Genomic DNA, 19,197 nt, shown 5'->3' with positions numbered 1-19,197 from the left:
CATTTAGTAGGGTAATTCACATGCTAAATAACACAAAAATCATGTGATCATTGATTGATATTTTGGAGTAATGTAGTCATTAGAGAATGATTGTTTTCTAACCATTTCCCTCTTTGCTATAAGGTATTAATAAAATTCTATTAAAAATGTCTTATTCTCTAGCAACATGACAAACTTTATATCAGCTGCATGTATTGTAAGGAATTTTCATGTGTAAGAGTTGCTAATGAAGTCACGAGTTAACAATGGATTTTTAAAGTTCTAAAGATCCAATATTATAAGAAGTGGGACTTGAACAGTAGAGACCTACTACACAATATGCCTAATATTGCAAACAGATAATAATTGCAATTTGCACACTTATTCCAGGTCACATCACAACATTCACTGTTCATGACAATTAAGAGAAATAGCTCCTAGATCACTACTGTCTTTCATATCTCATCTGTTGTAATGAGCCCTGATATTAGGAGGAAGACCTTGTTTATATTGGATGTTGCAGATGTAACTGCAGTTGGCACACTATAACATTCTTTTTTATTTTCATTCATATCTTTTTAGAAGTGTGTGCTATAATAGAATAACATATACATTGGATTCATTAAACAATATGAAATAGATAGTGCCTTTACTACAGCTTCACAAATGATATATTTATATTGCATGCAGAAAATAACCAAATTCTTTTGATACTGGAATTATGCATGTTATTTTAATTATATGTTAACAGTGGCTAAACATCTGGAAAACTAAGAAAAACTGCAGAAAATCATTAACCCCTAGAAACATGGGTAGGTCAAAGTGTGCATGTCAAAGCCTTTTTGGCAAGGTCATATTCAGAATTTAGTTAAAAACTATTATCATTGTATTTCAACTAACTGGGCATCAGGATATAGTTTATAATTTATATTTTAATATCATACAAGTTCTTGATTTCAAAAATAAATATTTAATAAATTCTCAACCTACACTTCTTTGCTCCAAATTGTCCATTTCAGATTTTACTTCTACATCTACGTGAGTTGAGAGCACCACCAGTTGCATATTTATGCTAAACCATAAATGTAAATTTAACACCTCTAATTTTCTTGTTTCACTGATATATAAACAAGAAAATTAGAGGTTACACTGAGATATAAACAAGAAAGTCAAACCTATATATAATGATGGCCCCATCTTATCTCATCCTGCCTTTCAAAAAATGTAAAAAATTCTCTGACATTTGCTATTGGATAATTTATAACCAATAGTTGGGCCAGGTTGTTCTTTATAAGATTCATTAGGATGCTAGGTTTTTTATGTACCAGATTAGGAAATATTTAGCCTGAGTTTCATTGTTTGCCTTTGGAGTATTCAAATATGCTGATAGAATTTTAACTTATTTATAACTTGGATAGAAAACCAGTTAAATTGTAGTTGTTCCTGACATTATATTTTGATCTGTATGATAATGTTTAGTTTTCAAATTGCATATTTAAAATCAATTATTTAGACCATCAACACTGACAACAACAAAAATTCCAAGTCTGTGTATAAGTATTGAATTTCATTTTCTTTTACATATTTTATATTTATTGTTGTAAAAGTAACTGAAATATAAAAACTAGGATTAACGTTATTATGCTAGTTGAGAAAACTTAAATGAAAAAAAAAAAAAGCTCAGTATCCTAGTATGCACTCCACGTGAGGCAAGACACAGTCTCCACGTGAGGCAAGACACAGTTGTAACTCAGTTGTTTGTACAAAGCTGCCTAGCAGTGAAAAATTCCATTTTCCATACTGTCATGAAAGTTACTTTTTTTTTTTTACAATGTATAGTGAATTAAAATATATTTATGGATGTGTCAGGCTAAGGATACTTCTACAGTAGTGTTTGTAACTTGTTGGTGATAAACTTGATAAATGAACAGCATGCACTTTGCTTATTTTAAAATAATATTTTCAAAACAAGTTAATTGTATGTACAAAGATTCTTTATGCTATATACATATAGGTGTATTTTAAATACTGTACAGTTCTCTTCTTTCTTGTCAAACGTCCACTTAGGCCAGTTCAGTTGCTTCAGAATTCAGTTGACAAACCAAACTTTTTTTTTTCTGTTTCTGTTGCTAGACTATCCGTATATAGTTTTCTGTTGCTAGACTATCCGTATGTAGTTTTCTGTTGCTAGACTATCCGTATGTAGTTTTCTGTTGCTAGACTATCCGTATGTAGTTTTCTGTTGCTAGACTATCCGTATGTAGTTTTCTGTTGCTAGACTATCCGTATATAGTTTTCTGTTGCTGGACTATTCGTATATAGTTTTCTGTTGCTGGACTATTCGTATATAGTTTTCTGTTGCTGGACTATCCGTATATAGTTTTCTGTTGCTGGACTATCCGTATATAGTTTTCTGTTGCTGGACTATCCGTATATAGTTTTCTGTTGCTGGACTATCTGTATATAGTTCACTTATTATCATTGAGTTACAGAGTTGTATCCTGAACTTCCGATACTTGTCTGCTTTTTCATATTTTGGCCCATTTCCAAATCATCTGCTTTTTATCAAAGTCCACATGCACAGGTTCAATGTTTTAGAACACCCTTTGATGGAATGTATTGTTCTCCTAAAATGTCAGAAAACTATCAATCTTAGTTTAACGTATGAGCTATTTGACCCTTTTTTTTGTTTGTATGCAGCTTTTTATACATCTATTGCTTAGGCCTTCTAGAAATTTCTATATTCTCAACACCAATATATTGCACATAACATTTGGTAGCTTTGGCATCAGTGACTTAAAAACACAACTACTACTAATTATCTACTTTGAACCTTCTTATTATAAAAAAAAATCCTAAATAATCATGGAAAAAAATTCTAATTAAACTGATGACAAGTTAGATCTGACCCTCCTATGTCTTCATCTTCCCTGGTGGTCTTTGTCTTCCCTATATGTTGAACAGGAATGTCAGCAAGCATCACTTAAAGCTGCTTTCAGTATTTGAGTTTCAGCTCATTGCTGATAAATGACAAACCTTTAGCTTGTAACTCTATCTTGACTAACTTCGGATCTTATTACAGTTTTGGACTTTCAGCTGATGTATTTGACCATGCCAAAAGAGTCACAGATTAATTTATTTTAATCCTCCCTAAAATAATTTTAATTTGAGGATAGACTGGTAGAGTTTCTGATAAGTAATAAAATCTAAACAGATATATGTGTGCCCAACAGTTGATATTGCTGGCATACAAAAATATGGCTAATGAAAAAGGGGGAAAAAATTGGTCTCGTACATTAATTTACTGTAATCCTAATCTGTGATGATGAGAAAACCCACTTGCAGAGAAAAATATATATGTAAAAATGGCTAGTATTGGTTAAAAAAATTTTTATGTAGAGGAGTGAACAACATTTTGATCTTCTTCTGTCATCGTCAGGTTCACAAAGAAAGAGGTAACTGACCGATAGCTGACCACATATTTGAAGGGGGTTGTGTAATTGAGTGTAGGAATGTAGAAGGCATGCTTAGATGTTTGATTATATTTATTAATATAGGTATAAAGGTGCTCCTTTGTATTGGTTTATTTTAGGCTTGAGTTGTTGTATAAGTAAGGCTTCTTTATTTAGTATTTGGGTGTTTTTTATAGTTATGTTGTGTTTATTTGATTTGCAATGTTTGGAAACGTGTGAAAGTAATTTTATGTTCTTTGAATCTGGTTTCCATTTTTCTACTTGTTTCTCCAATATAGAAGTCGTGGCAGTTATCACATTGTATTTTATAAATAATGTTGGTGTGGTGTTTGTCAGTGTATTTTTTACACAGTATAGTCTTTAGTTATGTTCCTAGTTTTTGAATAAATTTGGTATTAACTGGAATGTGATACTTTGTTACTAGTTTTTGCCAAATGTTGGTTATTTTTCTGCTGATGTCAGGAATATATTGTATGCAGCAGTATATGGTTTCGTGATTTTTTAATTCATGGGATATATTTAATTTTGCTAGTTAATTTTGCTTTTTATCTGGGTGTGTGCGTATAATGTTTTCTACGGTTTGCAGGCTTCAGCAAGATAGCTTTAGAATTCTATATTCGAGACCCTAACCCATCAATAGACATTTCCAACAACCAGTTAGCAACCATCATAGAATTCACCACAATGAAGATAAACTTCATGTTCAACAACTACAACAATATACAAACAAATGGCCTAAGCATGGGCAACCCAGTATCACCAGTTTTAGCCAATATTTTTATGACACAAGTTGAAACACAAGCAATTAACACAACATTACATCTACCACTACACTGGTACGGATAAGTAAACAACACAATTATGGTATTCACATTTACAGAACACACACTTAATTTTTTCAATCACATTAACGCTATACATCCCAACATTAACTTCACATGTGAACAGGAAGAAAGCAATCAAATATCATTTCTTAACCTCAAAATTACAAGAACCGATATGTAATTTAAAACAGAAATCCATCAAAAAATCACCCATACTGGACTATACATTCCTTGGGAGTCAGCAGATGAAACAAAACATACTAAGAAACCAAATAAACACAGCCATAAAACTATGCTCACCAGGTAAAATTAACAACAAATTAGACAATACAAAACAATACTTCATTAACATCAATAAGTTTCCTCCACAAACTGTAGAAAACATTATACGTACACACCTAGACAAAAAGTAAAATCAACTGACAAAAGTAAACGTCCCACGAATTAAAAAATCGTGAAACCATATACTGCTGCATACCATATATTCCCGACATCAGTAGAAAAATAACCAACATTTGGCAAAAACTAGTGACAAAATATGATATTCCAGTTAATACCAAATTTATTCAAAAACCAGGCACAAAACTAAGGTCTATACTATGTAAAAACTACACTGACAAACACCACACCAACATTATTTATAAAATACAATGTGATAACTGTCATGACTTCTATATTCGAGAAACAAGTAGAAAAATGGAAACCAGATTCAAAGAACACAAAAAGTCACCTTCACATATTTTCGAACACTGCAATTCAAATAAGCACAACATAACCATAAAAAATGCTGAAATATTGAATAAAGAAACAAACATAAACAAATGCAAAATTAAAGAAGCCTTACTTATACAACAACTCAAGCCTAAAATAAACTGAGCACCTTTATACCTACATTAATAAATATAATCAAACATCTAAGCATGCCTTCTACATTCCTACACTCAACTACACAACCCCCTTCAAACATGTGGTCAGCTTCCGGTTAGTTACCTGTTTCTTTCTTTGTGAACCTGACAATGACCGAAGAAGGTTGAAACGTTGTTCGCTCCTCTACATAAAACATTTTCTCAACCCATACCAGCTGTTTTTACATATATATTTTACTGTAATCCTGAGTAAAAGAATTTCAAGTACTATGGCTGTTGAGGATTCTTTCTTGTTTTATTCATGTTTTACTTGTATGAGCACAAACAAAACAAAGAGTCATTCTTACCCTCAGTTTTCTTCCTTTCTATTAACAGTGATCTTGTGAATATAAGAGTATGTGCTTTCTTCTTTCTTTGGTTTTATAGTTTTCTGACATTTTCTTTGGTTCTTGAGGTTTCAGAAATGTGGTAGTGCTTTTCATGACTGTTTTTAGCTTTCCTTGTTCTCTTTTCAGGCTTTCAAGTCTTGAAGTTTTTATGGATATGATTCTATTTTTGGTTGTTTTGTTCATCCTGAAGTTTTTTTGGTTTTTTTTATGGGGGGTCATATTTTGTAACTATCCTTCTCAGTAGCAAATAAAATGAGTTTATTATTTCTCTTGAAGTATTTGACTTTCCATTGGGTTCTTTGGCTAAGGATGATATAAACCTCCAGTAACTTCATATGTCCCCTTCCCCAAGATTATGATTATTTTTAAAACTTCTCTAATTTGTGATAACTAAAAACCAACTTGAAGAAACATGTATTGTAAAGATGGTTGGTATGGGTATTAGAAACCTTAATTAAAATACAGAACAATGTTTCAACCTTCTTAGGTCATCTTCAGGTTGACTGAAGACAGATTCATTGCTTGTGTCTCTCATTTTAGTTACAGACTTGAAGGTGGAGGCTTCAGACATTCACATTTGTGGATTTTCATGATAATGTATGTTTTTTTTTTCTTTTCTTGACTTGGTTATCATGAATGTTTCTCAATTTTTCTTACATGAAAACACTTGTATGATAGAGTAAGTGATAACTTGAGTTGTTTGGTCTGTAAGTGTGCATAGAAGAACTGGTGATTTAATAGCTTAGCTGCTTAACCTTTTATATGTTGAAAAGTTAATGTGCTGGTGATAGTTAATAGAATCTTGCATTCTTGTATCTAATGAAACTTTATTTTATGTTATTGCCAAGTTAACTATAAAATAATGAATAAACTTCTTTGTTAAGCTTTGAGTGTTCAAAACCAATTACCTATCGGCAATAAATCACTTATAAACTTTCTTTATACTTTTATAACAACTTAAGATCATTAATCTGAATGTTTATTTTTAATTTGTAATCTAATACATTACAGATTGGAATTCATGGTATTCGTATTGAGTTTACTTCAGACAAAGGCTCCAAACGAACAGCCACATATCTTCCTGAGGTTGCTCCTGAACAAGGTACTTATCTGTAAAAGGTTCTCAGTACTTTTGGCCATGATTACCTTAACTGTATGTTCTTGAAAGGTTTTTTATTATGTATCTACTTTGAACACTAGCTTTCTCATTTGGAAGACATCTATTTGCAGAACTTTTGTGATTTTGATATTACTAGTGGTTTTTGGCATATTGTTTCTTTGTAATTTTATTATGTAATACATTTTTTTTCTGATTTTTGATGCCATGTTTTAATATCTTGTTAACTTGTATAATTTTTGTTAACTTTCAAGAAGTCTTTATGTAATTTTAGTTGATTTGTATAGTGTTCTTGATTAAGATGGTGTATTAATAACATAAACATTTATTAATTTTAGCTTTATGGAATATTCAAAATGAGAATGTATCTCAACTTTTAGACTAGAAACTGCTTGAAAAGGAAAATATTAATTGTAATGAAAACATTTTGGGTTATTAGTGAGATTAGAGACCATGTTGAACTGATAGTTCGAAGTTGTTCATAAATATTGTTCACTACATAAATTTGCAAATTCATTGAATTAAGTAGCTTTACGTTGAACAGTATTTTGGTGACATATTTAGACCTAAATTATAGTTTATTTAGAAAAACTGTCTCAAATTCGTTATGTTGAAGAGATTACTAGTTTTACATCGTGTAAAAGAAAGAAAAGATTCCATTGTTCGATTCATTTATATGCAAAAGGCTCGTTTTGAAAATTTACATAGAAGAACAAGCGTTTACCTTCTTGGTCATCGTCAGGTTCACAAAGAAAGAGGTAACTGGTTAACTGGTTAACCTGGCGATGACCGAAGAAGATTGTTCGCTAATGTGTTTTTCAAAAACGAGCAATATAAATCTCAACAAGTGGGTTTCTCGTCATCACTGATTATTGTTCGATTCAATTGAAGATTTTTTTTATACAAGAAACTGCTTTTTTTATTGATCTATTTGTATCTTTTTAGATGCTCTAAATATGAGTGTGGAGATGGGGTGGGGTCAAAATGTGCCTTCTGAGATCTTTATACAATTTTATACTAATCATTTAATTAAAGTACTTTATTCGCAATGTATGCCAATAAACTAAGTATTAAACCATAATTTATGATTCAAGTTTTTTATACTGTTTAAATAATAACCCTTTTTACATTTAGCTCATGTGATTTGTGGGAAATGTGTTGCAAATTTCACTTGTGTAACAATATATGTGGTAACTCTGAGGTTTCTTAACATATCCTCTCAAAAACTGGAAAGTTTTGTTAAAGATCATAAGTACCTTCTCACAAATAATGACATTATTATAATTAAGTGTTTATCATTAGAATGTTGTTTATTTATTGTGGTTACTTGTGCTCAAATTCTTGACAAATGAAGTGGAAGGTGATTTTCATTTTAAGTATAAAAATATTTTATTCATCATATAGTTTTCATATTTCATTTGCATAATCTCTAGAATCTCCTAAAAGACTAAAGTTTTTTAAGGTAAATATTTCCTTCCCTGTAGTTTTTCACTGCTAACAGAGGGATGTCTAGCACAATAGGCTTTCTGTAGCTTTGTATGAAATTTAACTCACTAAAAAGTGTAAATGGCCTATCTTATCTTTTGGAGGTCAGTCAAGATGATAGAACTGTACAAAGATAATTTGCCAAGTCTCATGTTTAGAAAATTTAAAAATAAATGGAAGTGACTCTTGCCATGAAAATTAATTTACCTTAACAATGAAATGTTATGAATAGTTACAATACTATTGAAATGTAAGTTTAGGAATTTACTGAAGAAAGAAATGTTCATAATACTGTGTCTTTGTATCCACAGTTGTAAATTTTAGATCTAAAAAAATCCCACAAAATTTTGTTGCAAATGTTTTTAATTGTGAGGAAACCTTTTTTATGAAAATGCCTGAGATCACACACAGAAAAACTTATCAGTTATAAACAGTCTCTCTGTATTTAAGGTGTTGTTATTTTCTATGTCGTATACATTTGAGGTCTTTATATATCTTTCATTATGTTAAAAGTTATCATTTTCATTTAGACTATAAATATTGGAACAAAATATTGGTTACTGCATATTCTGTAAGATCTACTATATACAAGTGTATCTTTATAAAATGTAAACCTGTAAGCCTGACATGTATCCTAATTTATTCAGGTTGGGATCGAATCCAAACAGTTGACTCCCTACTGAGAAAAGGAGGCTATAAAGGAATTATAACCAATGAAGTGCGTCGTTCTGTCAGACTAACTCGCTATCAAAGTGAGAAACTTACTGTAAGTTATACTGAATATAAAGAGTACTGGAGAAGCCGGCTGCTAACGGTTTCTTCACGCTAGCATCTTTTATGGGCTAGCGTGAAACTAGCAATGCACTTCTTCATCTGGCCTAAGCCTTGTGTAAATGAACACTTTCAAACATACAATAAAAATAATGTCCCAGTGCCTCTTCATAAGAAATTTTGTTTTTTGATTTGTTTCCATGGTTCTTCTGTTTAGATAATTCAGAAGAAATTTGGATATGTTTTGCAGACTTACTAGCTATCAGTTTTAGTAAATATAGTTTATAATGTGGAAACTTGTTTTTCTTTAAATTATAATAAATTAGTTTGAAAATAATTAATTAGATACTTTAGTAAAAGTAAAGCATCAGGATTTTAGATCTCATGAATTTTTATTTTTCGTTAAATTTTACACAAATGAACTTAACATATCCATGATTTTATTTATGACGTGATGTTTGTCAATTTGATTTTTACACTTAATTCTGCTATATATGGTATTCTACATTGCTTTAAGTACAATGAATAACTCATAATATATTTTTTCATATTAAAAGTATAGTGTTTTTGTTGTGTTTGTATTATCAGTTGTTTTATCTAGTATGTTGTAAAATCGAAGCCCATTGTGAAACAAATGCTTTCTAAAAGTTTAAATTCTTTCTAATAAAAAAGCCTTTTTTTTTCAAAGGTTATTAAAGTCCTGAAAAGTAATGCTCTGACATAATCATGAGGCTGATATATAAAAAATAAGATGCACATAAAGAAAAAAGAAAGAAAATAAATGCCATGGTTTATAACATTGACAGAAAACAGGGCTAAATAGGTGTTATGTATTTTTAAGATAAATAGTATTTAGCCTTGTTTTCGCTCCAATTTTTAAACCTTGGTCTCATTTTTATATCAGTACTGAAATTTGAAATATATAGTTTTCTGTAAACATGAATGTATTCATGTTTATTTCAGTTATTGAACAAACTTATTTAATTTGTCTTGCATTAATTGTAACTGTGCAAGACTTTCACATGTTATAGTTCAGTCATTGTGTTTTTTTTTTTTAACAAGTATTAAAGTTGATATTTACTCAAATATCTTGAGTACAAACAAATCTTGACATTCAGGACTTTAAGTTTCATGATGTTGAAATCATATGCATTTTATTTAAACTGAATATTATTAAAACATTATAATTTTTTTCTTAGCAAAGCATTTTAAAGATTCAGGCATAATTGTTGATAACAAAAATGAAAAGTTGTTTGTTTGTAAACAAATGATGAATAACAAAAAAGAAAATTTCACAATCTCTCAAAACAAAAAATTGTAAAATATGAACAACAGAAACAGTGTGTTTTATTTACTATGGTGGTGTTCAGTATTGTTGTACTTAATTTTTTTTTAATAGCACATTGATATTTAGTGATCTCATTTTATGAAAAGGTTTGTAATTATGTATAATTCTGCAGTATGCTGATAGTGGTCATTTCCAAGGCTATAGGTATGTCTTGTCCACACATCTTCCATCGTCACCTAAGAAAACCGAGCCACCAGTCTTTCACATTCTGACATCAAAAAAGTCCTAGCTTTGACATGCTTTTAGAGCCATAGGCATTTTCAAGCTGGACATTAAGGGGCCATTTAAAAAGTTGCAATTATTATTTAAAAAATATGAAGGCAGTAGTTTGGTCCTGTGTGGCATTATCTATGTGGTGGAGTTGTTAGGTCATGGCTTGGATGGTGTAACATCAAACTTTTGTGAGGTTCCCCAAATATCGAGAGTTTAATTAAGCAGCATTTTTGTAGAGTGTAGAATAAAATGGACTGTGGTTAATCTTATTGGTAACTGTGTTCTTTAGGAAACTGTAACCTTTTCTTATTCAGCTAGATAAATTCAGGAGTTTTTATCTCTTTTTACCAGTGTTTGACTGCAGTCCAAAAATAATTAAGAGTTAGTCACTAATATTCAAATGTGACACTAAATTTTTTTTGTGTGTGTATTGTGTTAGCAGTCAGAAAGGTAATAAAATGCAATAAACCTGGTTAGATTAAAAAAAAACCAAAAACAGATTCATCATGGCACGTGCTGCCATATGCAGTATTGAAAAACTGTACAATACATTGTTATTTGAGCTGTGGAACTAGTAATTATGTTCATGTAATAGTGAACATCTGTGTAGGACTTATAAAGTATGAAGCTGAATGTGGTATAAATTACAAGAACAACCTAAAATTTATAATGGACAGATGAATTAAAAAGCCTGAATTATATACTTAACCTCACAGTGGTATAACAGTTATACTTAAAACAATTTGTATGTCTTGAGCTACAAAATAATTGTTATTTTGGGAATGCTTTAAACAAGCAAATAGTATTCACTGTCAGGTCTGCATATTTGATAGAGTAAGCATTAGTTTTAAAAACTACTGAATGACTTGCTACAAGTATTGTTCTCTTTCATGAAGGGAATACTTGTACACTGCCCATTTGTTACCCTTATGTTTGACAGAATATTTGTTGTGAAGAATAAGAGAAAACCTAATTACTGAAATATTTTAAACTTGTACCTTTCCAGATAAACAATTGTTGAAAATAAGTTGACCAGTGTTCATGAACCATGTTCCCACTAAAGACATTGTTCTTTACTAAATATTTTTCTATGATTTCACATTTGATTACTAACATGCTACCTGTCAGTGGTGAGATTTGTAGAGTTGTGTTCGAGCCATTATGTCGTAAGTTGTCAGATGTTTTAAAAAAGGAACAAGTGAAGAAACTTTTTTTTTTCAAATAAATTGTAAACATCATGGATAAAAGTTAAGAAAAAGTGTTGTCCATGTTACATGTTAAATCATGATTTTGTTAGTGAATACCAAGGACTGTAGATCCTAGCTAGTTTTGTTGGTATTTGTTGCTTGAATATCTAAAAGTGCTTCTCTGTAAACATTAATGAAGACATATAAACTAGCAAAAAGCTTAATTAAATTTTTGGAAGACATTTTGAGGAATAATTGATAAAACTGCTAGAGTGTGAAAGTGTAAAATGGGTATAATATGTATGAAGCCTGCTTTGTTTTCACCAATCTGAATATATTGTGACACGTTCATATAAATATTGTCATTCCAAATATTTCAAGTGTAACCTTCAAAAGAGAGATACCTGCATTACTTTAGCCTTGTAGTTTGCTATTTTTTTACAGTCATCAGTGCTCTTACTTACAAATTGTATTTTGAGTGTTTTGATGTAGGATTTTGTTTTTGCATATCCATGGTAGTGCGGTTGCAATATTTTTTGTAACTTTAACTAAATTCAAAATTGCATTGTATCAAAATGAGTGAAAAGGTTGAATCTCTTTTTTTTTTTGTTATTTCTTAATTGTTTTATTTGTTGTTTTCAGCTAAATGTTAGGGTTTTCTCTCTAAGGTAGCTGATTTGCTTTACTGCTTACTATCTTTATACTGGAAAAAGAAAAGTGTGTCAAGGTACTTAAGGCTTAGAACTTGTTATACTTGGTAACACTAGATTTGATGATATTTGTTTGTTCTTACTCGTGTATCTGTAGGCAAATGCCAAATACCATATTAAAATTGTGGGAAGGAAAGTATCTTTACCATATTTATATGCAAAAACGGCTCGTTTGGGTTTCAACCCAAACGAGCTTTTGTTCTAAATTCTCAACAAGTGGGTTTCTCGACATCACTGATTATCTTTACCATACTCTTGTTTTTGAAAGCAGTATTTATTTTCAAAATACTTTTCTGAAGGCTTGGGTTTGATAAAGAAAGGGCAAATTATATATAACTGACTTCAGCTCACAAAAGTTGAATGTTAAGCCTTTACTTGTGCATTGCTTTCTTAAGTTATTTTTATTTTTTATTTGCAATTACCAGGTTCTAGGATCAAAAATACTTTGTTATAAAATTATCTGAAGTGCAGCCTGTGTGTTTTACATTTCAGATAATTTCCTGAAATTAGTCAGGAAATTAAAAAAAAGACAAGGTAGTGAAAGCAGGTTGATCAGTGTCACTAAAAAATTATAGATACACTTTAATGAATCTATCAGATAGGTTATTATAGTAGAGTACTCATGAAAAATAACTGCAAATTAATTAAAAATTTTGTATTCAATCTTCAGGTAATGAGACACCCAGAATCTTTAGATGTTTATTTATATTGAGTTTTTGAGTTTCTTGTATACTTACCTTAAGTTGCATTACCTCATCAAAACAGTTAGATGATTGATAGCAGGTTGTCTTTAGTTAAAAATCCAAAGAAATAAACATTATTGCTGACACCTTAGTTTAAGACAGTGTAAAATATGCTGAACATTTCAGTATTTAGTGACCAACCCTCCTGTAGTTTTAAGTATATTAATATTCTGGTAGATAGTACAAAATAAAACTGACTTTAAATTGAATATAAACATGGTTATATGAATATAATTAAGCTTACTTAAATGCCTTGAAGTTCTTTTGAACATTTGAAATACACTGTATAATACTTTGTTTTTTTTAGTTGTGTACTCTTACTGTTTACTTTTTAGGTGTGAATTGTAATGCTGATGTGGCCTGTTTTATATTCTTTTCCAATTTAGTCTTTAGGAATACAGCTATTGCTTATGTTCAGGTTATGGTTTATGGATTTTTGTCATTGACCAGCTGGGTATTGTGTGATAAAGTTTTCTTAACACTGCTATTAGAAATGAACACACAGTTTTAGTTTAAGAGCCACATCAAAAGTTTGTGTTGTTTTTTTTTGTTGAGAGAGCAAATAATTATCCTATTAAATCAGTATGAATGTCATTATGAGATGACATTGTTCCATACTGTAGTAACTTGTATATGGGAATACACAATCACTAGATCACCTGCATTTGAGTTTTTAGACAAAGAACACAGGTTGACTTCCTTACAGTGCATTCATATGTTTGTATACTTGATTAAGAGTGAAAAGGTACACAACATAAGTTATTAAAGTAAGGTAATTTCATCTGTCCATCAAAGACATTAGGACTGGTGTTTTACTGTAATTTCTATTGATAAAGGAACATCACTTGAAAACTTTCAGTTATTAATGTATGCACATTTTTCAACTGGATAGACTGAAGTAAAAGTAAGATCAAGTGCCTTGCTCAAGGATGCAAACAACTAGCACAAGCAAGGTTTGGATTCACAGTTTTACAATTATAAATTCAAAGAACTAACTGGTAAACCACACTGTCGTTATGTTATCTTTGTGGTATGCTATTAATGTAAGATGATGTTGATATATAGTATACAATTTTCAGTGAAAAAAACCCAAAACAACCAGTTATTAACTGTAACTTGGATAAATACTTAATGTACTAATCCACACGTAATCTTTCTGCATTTTGTGCAAGATCTGTATTCAACTTGTTCCATTATTTTCATTTCTTTTCGTTATCTTAGATGACTTTGAACTAACAAATATATTAAAGCATGATTTATTAAGATGTGAATATTGAATAACACTCTTTGTTAATTAATTATCATTATTGGTGTTTTATGTTTTCTCCACCATCAGTAAGATGGTTTTTTTTTCCTTTTGTATCATTTTCAGAGCCTTATTACTACAAGGGTATGGAAAGGAGTAATCTCTTCTTTCATTGCTTTAAAAGACTGTCATTGGGAGATTCCGAAATTGCCCAGTCAAACAGACTGAAAATTATATAATTCAAATTTAGTAATGAATTAGTGTTTATTAGGGGAACACCTGTTGAGGACTTAATAGCAGTAATTTGAAAGAAATTAACAGATGAATTAGCTTAGTGATTTCCAAATTGTAGCACCATAGTGTCTGATGTTAAAAGTATGATACAGGTGCAAAAGGTGGGCTACAAAAAAAAAAAAAGAGGCAAACATGGGATAAAGAAAAGCAAAAGTCTTAGAAACTCGAGATTAATCAAGTTTGTTTGAAGTGCCACCAGTTATCATAGAGTTTAATGCATTGGTTTATTCTGCATTAACCTAGACAGTAGAAAAGGTTTAAAAGCTAGAGTTAATGTAATTTAAGGAAAAACCTTTTTAAATTATGCACCTGGAAAGATGTTTAGAAAAATATTTTGTAGTTTCCATGTTAATTTTTGAGAGTTTCTCAAAATACATATCTTTCTAAGTTAAGGTAGGTAATAACAACATACACAATCTCAAACAGTGTTTTTGTTTATTTACAAGTATTGTCAAATTTCATATATCACAAAATTTTTCAAGGATTCAAAACTATGTTTGGTATTACTTTCAATTTTTCAACCTGAATTAGCAGTAAGGTTTTTCATTATTTTAGAAAATTATGTGTAATTTCTTTGCATTTGGACAATACTGGTAATTTTGTTTTTTACCTGCATTTAAATACAGCAAAAAAAAAAAAAAATGGAATAAGACAAAAAATGTGCAATGGCTGTGCACCAAAAATATTTAAGGATAATTTTCACCATTATTTTTATTGTTCTAGGTATTTTGGGTGTAGTGTGTGCAATTGAAAAACAAGGATTTATTTGTATGTAATTTGTTTTTCAAGTATGATAAACATTAAAAAAAAAACTATAATATTTGAACTATATTTGTCAGAAGTGTATTAGGTATTTGGTAGTATACTACTTAGTGTCTGTTAGCAAAGTGCTGAGGTTTCTTGGTATATTAGTTGTTAAGATTGGCATGTGAGGTTTAAAGATATTTGAAGTGATAAAAGGAGTGTGTAAGGTTTGATTATATGTTAAATAAGATAAATTTATTAGGCTTACTGGTGTTTTATGTTATAAACAAGTCAGATGGTTCCTTGTGTTTCATTGATAAGATGACTGTTAGTTTGGTATTTTGGTTGAAAAATAATGATTTTGATGTTGTCATCAGGAAGGTTGAATTGTTGTTGTTTTTTTATTCTGGCCCATGCATTTCTTTGTTTGTAACATTACAAATGCTTCTTGTAATGTGTAGTACACATGTTTTATGCATTCTACTGAAGGATAGTGTAATAAATTTGTTTATTACACAGACGAAGTTTCTTAAGTAAATAATTATCCTATGACAGCTTCTCAACTACAAGAAACACCTATCTGTTGTGCTTTTTTTTTGTTTGGTTGGACAGAACATTTGGTGGAGAATATTTTTATTGATGACTATATGTGTTAATGAAACGGTGAAATAAAATTACCAAGTCTTTTGAGAGGGGATTATGTAATTACTTGTTAATTGAAGTCAGTTAAAAAAATGATGTAAAGGAAAACTGCTAATGATGTGGATGATTTGGTAATGAAAGCTTATTCTAAGGATGATATAAGGATGGGGTCTTAGAAATAACTATTGATTGATGAAGGTTAGAGTGAAAATAAGATTACTTTGATGTTTAATACAATGTGATTTTTACATTGTTTTATTTTTGACAATGTAACTTTTCACGGAGATGTTTGAGGGTGAAGGATTACTTTGTTGAAAAACTTAAAAGGGTACTGACTTGGAACTGTGTCAGGCTAGGTGATGTAGTTATTTAATTACTGAAGAACCAGTATCTTAAAAGAGTATAGTAGCTTGAAAGAATAATGACATCTAGAAGTAACTTAAAATTAAGAGTAGCACTGAAGAATTCCCAGTGTGTTTAAGAGTGTGGTACTCTTATATAATGACCATTTCTACATTAATAGCCAGACTAGTAGTATAAAGTGAACATGTTATGGTTGTTCTCTCACTCTTGATGAACCTTTTCACTTAAAGAGCCTTACCTAGTGCATAGCACTTCATTATCAGTACCTTTCTCTCATTAATATTCATACAATAAAAAACAAAAAAGTAATGTTGCCTTGAAACTTTTCATATTTGTTTGTTTGTCCAAAAACAAAAATGTTCTAGATAGATCTAACATGTTCATGTAGCTCTTGTAACATGGAAGTGATTTTGTTACTGTTTTATCACGTTGTTGATTGTTGTGGGCATTTACTCCATTTTGTATATGTTTTCAAGGTCTAAGTACACCTTTAAATACACGTCATCTCAAAGGAATCCAAATGTTTCATTTTGATATATGTATTTCATCTTATTCATCAATAACTCAAATCACAGATTGCCAAAACAAGCATGACGTGTGAATACAACAGATTTATCTGCCTGAAAGAACAAACATCTTCACTTTTTTAAATTGCATGATTATGATAAATAATTATTTGTCAAAGTTTAAAGTTTCTGTGGTAGTTGGTTGACCTCTGTACATATTATATAGAAGACAAACATAATTTCAGGCCACAAGGAGCTTCAGTAAAATGTCAAAATGTACGTTTTTACTGTTAACCTCAACCTTATCTGTTACAGTTTCATTGTATTATAATATCCAATAAATCATCTGACCATCTGTTTTGATACAATTCATGTCACTGATGACTCCTCCTGTCTCTCCTGTAGGTTTTCTTTCTACTACTACATTGTATGCAATTTGAATTAAATTCATTTTTATATTACTTGTTAGACCTGTTTTAGAAAATGCCATATTCAGCCCAACTGTTACTTGTAAAGAGTCATTATATAAAACAAAACTACAATGTGAATCTGTAAGTTCCAGATATAAAAGGTAGATATTTTAATGTTTCAAGGAAACTTGTTGAATATGAAATTTTTAAATACATCTGGATTCCTTTGAAGATTTTTTATAAATTAAAATAATGTTTATATATTGTGTCATTTGGCAGCAGATGTAAGATTTACCTAAAGACCGGTACTCATAGTGCCATGCTTAATAGACATAGAAAACTACTGCATATCTTCTGTAGTGCAAGTAACAGTTGTCTACATGTTTTAGGTAGTGTATAACTTTATCAAGTTTTTTATAGAAGTGCAGTTCTTATATAGCTTATGTCCTTCATATTAAATGTATTGTAATTGATATGATGATGATGTAGAAAAAATGTCAAGGGTATGGGTTGAAGAGTTAATTCTCAAAGTTTAAAGTTAAGGAAATGAGTCAGAAAAGATCTCATTGGTGTGTTGCAGCACTGACTAATGCTGTACGGTTAAACCAACAAATGAAATAAAAGAATTTCTAATCAGGCCACAAAAATAACAATACAGGACATTGGCAAGAACTTCAAATTGTAGTGTTGTGTGAGATTCTTATTTATAGAAATTTTAGTTTGTTGTTTGGGGGTTTTATAACCTATTTCAGAAAGACTTATTTGTTCAAAAACAGGAGAATGTATTATTATTGTGGTTTTGGATGGTTCTGGTAATAAATAAAAAAAACAAAATTATAATAAAGACGTAAATGGAAGCAAAAGATATATATATATATAAATTAATAATTGTCAGTCCTACTAAAATTGTGTAATTGGTTAATTTAAGTAATAAAGTAATTTATCAGCATTTATCACTAGCCTACATTCTAGACACTGTTACCTTGAAAACTGGGTTTTTTGATAGAATTTTCTGTCAAGAAAAGTTTTGTAGCATGGTAAAACACTTTTGACACAGTTTTAAAAAAAGTATAATAGCAATAGTTCTTTTGCAACCAGTAAAGGGTGCTAAATGGTAACATTTTAAAACTTTTTACCCATCTAAGTGCACATTGACTGCCACCAACAAGGAAAAAATAAATAGGGAATTGTTTATTGTATTATCATTTAACTACAGATGTAATATTTTTATTCTTTTAGTGTCTACAAATGGAAAAAGAGGAGTTAGACTTAGCATAGTAAAATTACGTCCAAACTTAAAAATCGTATGTGGAAATAATCTTTAATTATTTCAGTAATTTTCCCAATGATATTATTAACGTTACAGTATTATATGATTTATTGGCTATGTCCTGTCTTGTTTACCATGAATGACGTTAATGTTTGATGGCTGTGCTTCATCTTAGAAATATTCTTGCTTGTTCTTGAGTGCTATAAAATGGTAATACTTGCTAATGAGTTTTTCAGGTAGTAGAAATGTATGTTAGTGATTTAAGTAAAAATAAATAAAAAGTACAATATTGTGCGTGTGTGGTGTTTATTTTTAAACAAAATATTCAAAGTATATTCAACGCATAGTTCTTTTGTGATAGTAGAAACTTAAATTTCAGAAAATCCTCATATTCATTTCAAAATTTGGAAAACTTGGTTGATTTTTCGTGAGGGTATTGAAAACTACTGGCATTTTTTTTTTTCTGTCAATAAAAGCATAAATTACTTATTTCAATATGTATGAAATGTATTATATATATTGAGATTAAGTTCACAAATAATGAAAATACCAATTGCAAAGAATAATACTAGAAAAATACAACCCAAAACTTAAAACGATAAAATATAAATAGCCTA

General features: G+C 30.0%; 1 protein-coding gene across 1 annotated transcript in view; it reads left to right on the top strand.

Moving 5' to 3' along the window:
• LOC143256629 (uncharacterized protein CG5902-like) overlaps nucleotides 1-18,867 on the top strand; it is a 33,709-nt gene extending 14,842 nt beyond the window's left edge. Inside the window, exons 4-6 of the mRNA XM_076514085.1 lie at nucleotides 6,543-6,633; nucleotides 8,781-8,885; nucleotides 14,478-18,867. Of these exons, the coding sequence (XP_076370200.1) occupies nucleotides 6,543-6,633; nucleotides 8,781-8,885; nucleotides 14,478-14,590 (309 nt within the window). The 3' untranslated portion in view covers nucleotides 14,591-18,867. The remainder of the gene's footprint in view (nucleotides 1-6,542; nucleotides 6,634-8,780; nucleotides 8,886-14,477) is intronic.
• Nucleotides 18,868-19,197: the final 330 nt, after the last annotated feature.

The sequence above is a fragment of the Tachypleus tridentatus genome, chromosome 7, assembly GCF_004210375.1.
Source record: "Tachypleus tridentatus isolate NWPU-2018 chromosome 7, ASM421037v1, whole genome shotgun sequence".
In the NCBI taxonomy this organism is placed as follows: Eukaryota; Metazoa; Arthropoda; class Merostomata; order Xiphosura; family Limulidae; genus Tachypleus; species Tachypleus tridentatus.
Note: the sequence above shows the minus strand (reverse complement) of the source record. Positions and strands in the feature narration are given on the sequence as shown.